A 9,826-nucleotide genomic window follows, 5' to 3' on the forward strand; every position below is an offset into this window, starting at 1 on the left:
AAGCAAGTGACCTTTTTACTCAAGTTTAGACAAATGTGAATGTAATGTAAGGTGTAAAGCAATGATGGACTGTGTGAGACCCAAAGACAGGTTGAATGCTAAATGAAACCCTAGAGAAATGACCTAGGAAGCTCAAGAATTCTGAAACTGAGTGTGTTTGTTTGCTGGAGTGTAACAGTTTTTCAATTTTGAACATAGACGCGCCTGTATACTTCACAGACGCGGTTTCCTGACACAGACGTGGCTCTGTTTAACACAGACGCGCTTCTGAGATTTCGTGCAAATTTTCATGTTGATTCTGGGAACACAGACGCGTTTCTGCCCTTCACAGACGCGGTTATACAACACAGACGCTATTATGTCCGACACAGACGCTTTTCTGCGAAATTTGTGCAATTTTTTCCAATCTGTGAAGTCATTTTGTTGTGACCAAATCTGACTGTTTGACTGTTTTTCATGACAAGAGGACACAATGTTATTGAAGACCTAATGTTTGCAAGTGTCTAGACTCTAAATGACTCCAAGAAAAGTGTGTTGTTTGATGTAAAAGATGTTTTGCATACACTTGAAGACACAAAAGACACAATGTTTTGTTGTTTGGTCTTGAATGTTTTGAACGTTTAAAATAAGTCAAGCACAATTCTTATGGCTGGCCAAGACAATAGTTGTTGATCCCACATGGGGTTTTACCCCCGAGGCTACGCTATTCAGAGCGGATACTTAGATGCTTGACCTCACTGGCTCCACCCTCGGCACTCACTTCTCGGGTCAGCCAAGCATCAGTCCCCACGAAAACTCCCCGTGGCGAACTTTGTATCTCTACTAAGAATCGTATGTGTGTGGGCCGCTACCAGAGGTCCGACCTCCTGCCCCAACAACTAGAAGGATTTGGGCTTCTAAAACAAAAAGGTGCTAGTAAGGGCATCCGCTTGTGTGGCCATACATGCGGCACTTTCAGCTCTGTAAATATAGAAGGCTCCCAGCCAGTAGGGGTTACGCCCTACAACTGATCAAATAAATTTGATCAAACGGGTTTATGGGGAGACATAATGTCGGTATGAACTAATCAACACACGTTATTCATAGTTTTCACCATGAATACAATTGTTTATAGTGGTTCGGAAGAGGTGGGTTTTCCTCGCTACCACTTGGGTCGTTCTCTTCTCACTAGTAGTCCTAATGACCACATGGGAAGACAGGCCCTCTAAAGATTAAACAAAAAGAGCCTATTGCTCAAGACACAAAAGAAAATGATTCAATTTTAGTGCATCAATTGAAGTGTTTGCTAGTCTATGAAAACAAGACACACAATAAAATCAAAACCCTTGCCAAGGACCTGCAACAAAGAGTAGTTAGTAGTTTCGATTGTTTCAAATAATCACCCCTTCCTGCAAGCACACAAGTTTGGTAAATTTTAAATCCAAAAGACTTTGTGAAAATAGGGGCCTTCAACCAAACGATTTTGCTTTCAAGACAAGCTGCACCAATTTCGTTAGCTAGATCTGAAAATGTTAGCTCAAAATAAACCAGATCTGAAACCCTAAATGCAAAAACCCAAAATTAAATCAATAACTCAAAATTTGAAACTGGTGAACATAGACGCGATTACCCTCAACACATACGCGACTTTCTGACGCAGACGCGGTTCTGTGCAACTTAGACGCGGCTCCAGAACGTAGACGCGACCTTTGGACACAGACGCGGCTAAAAACACCGCAGACGCGACTTAATAACACAAACGCGAATCTCGCAACCTGCAAAAATAAAATATTGCCGATAACACAGACGCGATTCCAGATGTTGCAGACACGCCAGAAAATAAAAAACGCGATCCGAAAGTGCGCAGACGCGGGAATATCAAAATGCTGCCGAAAACGTCAGATCTGCAACTTCAAAACACAAAATCTGCAACAAGGATGTTAAATGCAAAAGGGATAAGAGTCCCATCGGGCGTGCCAACATGTATATGGTGAAAATGGATTACAATAATGATAATATTGAAAAGCTAAATGAATTCAACCACAAAACCCTAGCCTAACAACAACAAAGATCCACCATAACATATGAAGATTACCTAAGACAATGCAAATCAAATGAAATCACAAAGATTATACCATCACATGTCCAATAGGGTTTGGATCTCCATTCTTCCTATCTCCATTGATCTTGCTTGATATATTTGCTCTCAGATTTTATGTGCACAAGAGCTCAACAAAGAACGGAATGTGGTTGCAAGTAGGATTGTAGTGTAGTCAAGTCACTAAGATGATTCATTAGGGTTTGATAATGAAGGAAGCATCTCCTTATATAGAAGACACTATATGAAATGGAGGGATAAGATTGAGAGGTGTAAAAGGAGGTCGGCTATGATTAGAGGGTAGGTAAAAGAAATAATAAAATAATGAAAGGGGTAGGTAGTGTATGAATTAAGAGATGAATGACATGTGTCATGGGTAGAAAAGGTTAATGAATTAATTAAATAAATAAAGATTTATTTAATTAATAGAAGAAGTGGGATAATTAAATAAATAAGATATTTATTTAATTTAGGAAAAAGATAATTTAAATAAATAAATGTATTTATTTAAATGAGAAATAAGGCTAGAAGAGGATAAATGAATTAATTAAATAAATAAAGATTTATTTAATTAATAGAAGAATTAGGCTAAAGTAATTAAATAAATAAAATATTTATTTAATTAGTCATGACAATTTTGGGTGTCTACAGTTCTAATATCCTCCCTTGCAATGATCTTCCAAATGTTTCCTTCTCGAGAATTTGTTCAGAAATGGGTTGCCCGATCTCTGCGAAATAGGGATCTGTTGTTTCCCTAAAATTTTTCCCATCGATGTCTAAAGGGATCTTGATGTTTCTTCCCTTCATAGGTTGGCCATTTCCTCCGAAACAAATGAAACCCATGATTTCCAGACTAGGGACTTTTGGTTGACCGTTGTAGAGCTAATCATTTCTCATTTAACATTTTTAAATTTGTGAATTCTACTATATTTTAAGTGAATTAGTGGGAGAAGTATATAATGACATGTGATGAAAGGTGAACCACTCTACTTGATTTGGTGCATTCATTTGATTAGTTGTGGGTGGTTCCTTTTTGCTAAATAGCCAACATGAATTGTTATTGGACAAGATCAATGAGGCTAGATGTGTCAAAATTATAGGGGTTTGGATACTTCATCGATTAATTGTCCCAAGATATAATATATATCTAGAAAAGGTAATCTATGTAAGGTGTAAGTGGTGCTATTGTTGCTAAATTCTATGAACCTTACAGAATACTCAAGATGGATTACACATGGATTACAAAATTTTCTTTTTCAACTATACTTTCTTGAGGCATTTGAGGTCTTGAGATTTTTCCTTGAATTTAATAACTATTGCTACACATAAAAATATTTACAGAATTTATTTCTTTCACTTTCTTGTAAATTCCAACCTAGTGATAGGGTGACATGAAATGACACTTCTTTTCTTACTATATTTTTATTGGCTTTTAATTTTTTTGGTCTTTCTTATTTATGATTTTTTTTCAGTATTTTAAAAAATTGATTCATAAGGTAAATGACAGAGAAAATGGATGGTATTATTAATGTTGGTGATCTAGATAGTATGATAGGGTTAGTCTAAAAAGTATAGTTAGTTTGTCTTAAGATGGAAAAATAGTGAATATGGAAGCGAAATACATTGAAAAATAAAAAATAAAAAACAATGAGTTGAAGGAACAAAGAGGCTAACAACAAAAGTACTATATACTAGAGATCATTGCAAACTTCAAGCTCAAGCCTGTTGTAGTGATTTGATAATGTGTTTTTATAGAGTCAACTCACATAAAGTTTTTTATTGTTGACAATTATGAATTAATGATGATATTTTTTGAATTTCATAGGAATATAAATGGATAGATGAGGAAACTATAAAAAACTTGGAGTTAACTACACTGAATATGGCATAAACTTGTCCTTCTTTAGTTTATTGTTTCTTTGGTTTCAATTTCTTGCTTTCCTTCTTTTCTTTAAATGTGATTTCCGAGTCCCAGACTCTAGGGTAATGAAGGTTTCGTTTGGAATCTCGAGCTTTGGGCTTCCTCCTTGTTTGTTGCCTTTGAGAGTCCCGATTTCTTGAGTTATGGAATCCTAGAATCCCACTCTAATTTGTCTAGAATTTCAGAGACTTGGACTCTAGAGCCTTGGTTGGTGGTACATTTATTGCACCTTGTTTCATGGCTATTGAAGCAACGCGGAGCTCATTTGTGCAATTATAAAGTCTCAATGTGAGGTTTACATCTCATCTTGCCTTTAAGGAATCAAGTCCACAATATTTTTCAACCTACCTTCTCCTTGGATTGTGAAGCTTTGGGGTGTTGGTTTAGTGTTTTGTGTGTTCCTTGATGTAGGGTTTTCACCTTTCCTCTATGTTTTGGGTTTTTACTTTCTTGTTCTTATTCTTTCTGCATTTTTGTTTACTTGTTTTTCCCACTTTCATAGTTTATCTCATGGCTTGGTATTAAATTGATTCCCTGAAGGAATTCGACAGAGATGCCCTAATTAGCCGATTTGCCCCACCTCCCCCACAATTTGTTTTATTTTCATTCTAATTTTGCTTTTCCTACGCGGATGACTTTTCCCTAGCTCCCTTAGTCGAAAACTCTCTTTTGGGTTTTTACATCATTTAGCCTTTAAGGGCAGAAGTCTTGACCAACCTATGCCTAAACAAAATCAGCAAAGTGTGGAAAACCCCCCTCAACTTCAAAGTATCAGACTCCATAGTTATTTATAATCACAAGAATTTTTTTTCACCACACTTTGGAGTCCCAGAATCCCAATGTCTAGATGATTGGTAACCTTTATGGATTTCACTTGGAACTTCAAAAATTCAGACTTTGTAGTCCTAGAGAAACCTTTGCCATTTTTATTGCCAATCGTTAGGATCCTTAAATCCTAGAATTCAGAGTGACCTTATACAGGTAGTTCTTTGGACTTTCGGACTTTGGGGGTTTAGTCTTGCTTATCCCATTTTGGTATACCTAAGATTGAAACCTAGGACCCCGGAATCTAGAATCACCATATGAGAAACCTATCTTTCGAAACTCTGGAACTTCACACTTTAGGGAGCACGATAAGCCTTTACCAAATAAACTGGGACATGGTCCCTGTGGCCCTAGATTCTGAAGTGTAGAATCATTGATTAATTAAAAAAATTGGTTTTTAGACTTTCAAACTTTAGACTTAGGTGAAACCATATAATTTTTTCCTCGAGAATCGATGAGCTCGAACCCTAATTGGGATTAAAGTTATAGAGGATGTTCTTCGGACTTTCAAAATTTTGAGGTTTAGTCTTACCCATGCTATTTAGGTATGTTAGGGCTGATAACCTTGGACCTCAGAATCTAGAGTGTTTTATAGAGGTAAACATCCCAAAATCCCAAACCCCGAGGAAGCATTATTGAGTATTTTACACCAAATATTGAACTATTTGAAACACTTGGAACCTTAGAGTTCCGAATTTTGAAACCCAAGCAATGCATTGATTTTACCAAGCCCTATAAATTTGATATCCTTGACTTTTAACTATTCATATTTTTGCAATAGAGGGATCATTTAGGGATCTCGGACCCCAAGGTGTTAAAGTAAAATTGCAGATGAGAGTTCTTGCGACCTCGAAACCCCAGAGTTCCAGAATTGAATACTTTTACAAATAATGCAGTGTAGGACATGATGTCTAGTATTATTTAATGATAATGAATGATGATTATAATTTTGATCTAGCTCTACAAGGATGCTTGAAATATCTTTTGAAGAAGAAGAGGTGGAGATTCCAGAAGTTAGCATAAAGAAAACCAGATCAGAAACTAGAAAGGGCACCATTAACCATGAAGTATATGTACCAATGATAGGTGTAGTTGTATAAGTTTGAGAATGAGATTAAATCTTTAACATATATTCAGATTGGTCACCTAGACTTGGAGGCCATGAAAAATGTTATATGGGATCAACATACTATAGGTTCTTACAAGAAGATACAAAAGTTAGGTTTGGCTCATGGTACTATCTTCCCCCAATCCTTCCAGTCACTCGAACTTATATGGGTACTAGCGCACCATTACAATGAAGTCACTAGGAAATGCATAGGTGATAAGGGAAATGCAATTGTAGATTTGCATCCCAATATGGTGGCCAGAGCCTTTAGAATCCCACATTATGATAAAGTTATGATAGTACATGAAGCTGAAGTTTTGAAAGAATATGAAAAGATGGTGGACAAGCATAAAGAGGATTTGAAAAAAAAACATTGTTAAAAGAGCCCAAGAAATCCAGTTTGATTATGTGAAAATTGTTTAGGGCCCAAAAGGCAAGATAAAAGCCATGGTGCCTAATTCTTTCTAAGATTATAATCCAAAATGGGAAGACTTTTGGGCTAGGATGCAAGACAATTTTGATGCAAGACAAAGAAGATATTGTAGGATAATGACTTATCAAATGGAAGCCTTTAAAGTACAAGAAGATATTCCAGATAAGTTATATGATGGTGATATACTGTAAGGTCCCCTGTATGAACAACACAAGATTGCCCAAATGTGCCTTTCTCTTGTTAGTTGGTTAGAAAATGAAGATATAGATATCAAAGTGGTGATAGTAGAAGTAGTAGACCATAGCTTGTGGTGGATCAATCTTAGGCTTCCTAAGATTCAAGGTAAAAGGAAAAACAAGGGCAAACTTCTGATAACCTTTAGTCTAAAACCACTCGAGAATACATTAGAAGAAAGAAGAGGGATAAAAAGGAAGAACAAAAAAAATATGAGGATCTTGTTTTCCTTGAGAATGTAATGAAGAATCTAGATGAGCAAATACAAAAGAGTAAATTCTTGAAGTCAACTGTTGAAGTAGGGGTGACAACTGGGTTAGCAACAGTAGCCGAAGCATGAGTAACACCTTTTAGGGTAGGAAGTTCTACTAGACCATTGATCAATGTTAAGCTTTAAATAATGTCATGGTGTCAATGGAATAGCTGATGGAATTATTTTTTGAATGACATAGTGCGAAAGGAAGAGACTCATCAAAGAGGAAAATGACGATAATTTGGAAAGCTTATGTTTTCACCAAATTGTTTGTTTACAAACACGTTGGTTTGCCAAAGAGGTCTAATCGAGGCCTCTCATGTGATTTATGAATAATCATTGTATCATTTTTGTATGATATAATCAAGTATTTAGTTGTTTCTACTCTCTTGTTGAAAGCTATTTTTGAATTGTACGCTATTTAGGTTTCTGTTCTCTCTCTTTCCTTCTCTGCAACTAATTTTTTCCCTTCATTTACTCTTGGCAATATAGAGAATAACATTAACGCTATACAAACTCTCTCTCTCTCTCTCTCTCTCTCTCTCACACACACACACACACACACACACACACACACACATTTTGACAGCAAAGAAGGGTGGATAATCTACGAAAGAGAATGGAGAATGCATAATGCCCTTACTCCCCCTTATGATGTTGTCTTTATGCCTAGTTCGTAGCACAAGAGAAGTTTGACTATGTCAAATATTTAACTAGTTGTGAAGTAGTTTCAAGCTCAATAAAGTAATATAAAGAGTTCTCTTCATTTGTTGAACAATGCGATAATCTTCTGTTTACATAGAGTTCGAGTTTGAGGTGGAAGGGAAGCTTTTCTGTGTTAGTTGATGTAATAAATGATTCTAGATTAGATTAGATTAGGTTGTAATTATTCATTTTCTAAATAATTGTGTTAAATGATCTTTTAGTTTTATATATAGAATTAATTTTATTTAACTTTCAATTGATTAAAACTAACTTAATACATAATTTATAATATCTTAAAATATCCAAGATTTAAAGGAAGGTATGATACATTTACCCAAGTCATCCTGTAATCTAAATATGGTTTATGATGGAGGAGATAACTCTACATATAAGTGAAATATATACTGTTCTGTGCCATTTTGAATTGATAGTTTATGGTGTTTGCTAAATTTAGAACTAATTAGGTTTCTGCAAATTCCATCATGCACGAATTTAAGAGATGCGCGAACTATGTCAAAGTATTTATGGAATGCGACGCAAAGACATGGATTTAATTAGAAGTTGAAGATGGCAATGGGAATTATTTGGTGGCCATTGGGCGTAATACATAGAAAACGAAATTTGGCATGCACAGAGCATGACCGTAAACATAAATATTGGTGGCAGTGGCGGTGGTGGATATTTTGCTATGTTGTATTATTGAACAGATGCACGAACGATGTCAAAGTATTTTATGGAATGCGACGCAAAGACATGGATTTAATTAGAAGTTGAAAATGGCAGTGGGAATTATTTGGTGGCCATTGGCCGTAATACATAGAAAACGAAATTAGGCATGCACAGAGCATAAACATAAACATAAATATTGGTGGCAGTGGCTGTGGTGGCGATGTATTATTGTTTGTTAGTGCAGATCTCTATCTCCGGCAAACCATGCCGCGGCCACCGGGTCTCCCTGCACAGTTGAGGTCGAGGATGGAGAAATCGTTGGTGTTGATGTCGTTGTTGGGTGAGCCGAATCGGGCAACTTTGCAGTCAGTGGCAAAGAGATTGGTGGTCACATAATCGGCCTCACCTCCCACCACGGGCATGGCGGCGCCCAAGTTAATGGGGCTCCTGTACTCTGCTCCGTATGTCTGCCCAAGCACGCCGGTTACACGGGGGCTGAGAGAGTAGAACTTGAAGCTCAGCTCCAGATGGGCAAAGCAGTGGTCGGACTCGGAGGTGATTCCGTAGTTGTGGATTCGAGACTCCTCGGGAGTGATGGGCACAACGCGAGCTGTAATCATAAACTTGTTCTCCACTTCAACCGTCACAGCATTAGCGGTGTCAGATCGAACGATTGTCATATTGAAGGGAGAGAGGGAAAGCGTGGCACCCTCCTGGTTAGGAAGTTGGATCGTTTTGCCGTCCAAAGCAATGGCCAGTTGGTCAAGGGAATCGTCCCAGAAGGGCACCTTGTTGGCTCCCAGGAACAGCTGGTGGTTGCCGCCGAAGAGCACTCCAATAGACTGCACCCACGTGAAGTCTCTTCCCATTCCCTCACCTCTCTTGCCGATGAAGTGAGCATTGATGTGCAGATCTGAGTCCGACACCAAACAGAAGTTCTGGTCTTTCTTACCGTGGAAATAGAACATGATGCCATCTCCTCCTATGAATCGAGGATCCTGGCACACGCCTCCGGGCTTATTGCACGCTGCAGTTGCACAGCACACATGACCCAAACTTGTTACTCTCCATAAATTATAAAAAAAACAAATAAAATTATCGATAGATAGGCCTACTTACGGCAAACAGCCTTGCAACTTTTGCAGTCCATCACGCACCCATACGCACACTCGTCCGGACAGTATTGCTCGTATCCATAGCAGCTCTTCCTGTACCCGTACTCATTACATTTCACTTTCTTGTTTCTCTTTCCCTTCCCCTGTGCAAGCACGTCGTTTGTACTAAGCAGCGCCACCATGCAAATTGCCGCGATCAACATCTTTGCAGTCATTTCGACACAAGTATTGCTACGAGTCTCTGCTACTGCTCTTGCATCAAATGAATCCCATCCTCTGCTTTTATGGCCACTCCATTCCGTTGCTTCACCTTAACGGGACCCCCATCCTCGCAATCCATGATGCTTCCACGTTATCCCTATGCACGATGGAACGTGGAACTTTATCAACGCCTCTATCCGCTTGGTTTTCTGGTTTGATTTGTCACCCATTTCAACTCAGCCAACCCCCAAATTAATAAAAAATTGTGAAACGATTTCAATCCAA

General features: G+C 37.8%; 1 protein-coding gene across 1 annotated transcript; it reads right to left on the minus strand.

Moving 5' to 3' along the window:
- Window positions 1-8,314: 8,314 nt before the first annotated feature.
- LOC131061393 (uncharacterized) lies at window positions 8,315-9,572 on the minus strand. The gene is made up of 2 exons (XM_057995037.2): window positions 9,345-9,572; window positions 8,315-9,252 (listed from the first exon to the last, which is right to left on the minus strand). Exons 1-2 carry the CDS (start codon window positions 9,553-9,555, stop codon window positions 8,474-8,476), a joined length of 990 nt encoding a protein of 329 aa, XP_057851020.1. The 5' UTR covers window positions 9,556-9,572; the 3' UTR covers window positions 8,315-8,473.
- Window positions 9,573-9,826: the final 254 nt, after the last annotated feature.

This window comes from Cryptomeria japonica, chromosome 11 (assembly GCF_030272615.1).
Source record: "Cryptomeria japonica chromosome 11, Sugi_1.0, whole genome shotgun sequence".
NCBI classification, from domain to species: Eukaryota; Viridiplantae; Streptophyta; class Pinopsida; order Cupressales; family Cupressaceae; genus Cryptomeria; species Cryptomeria japonica.

Bases quoted from the DNA above. Each gene is read 5' to 3' on its own strand.
- LOC131061393 (XM_057995037.2), bottom strand. From the start codon at position 9,555: ATGACTGCAAAGATGTTGATCGCGGCAATTTGCATGGTGGCGCTGCTT. The intron at 9,253-9,344 runs GTAAGTAGGCCT...GTGCAACTGCAG, and splicing joins AAGTTGCAAGGCTGTTTGCC to CGTGCAATAAGCCCGGAGGC.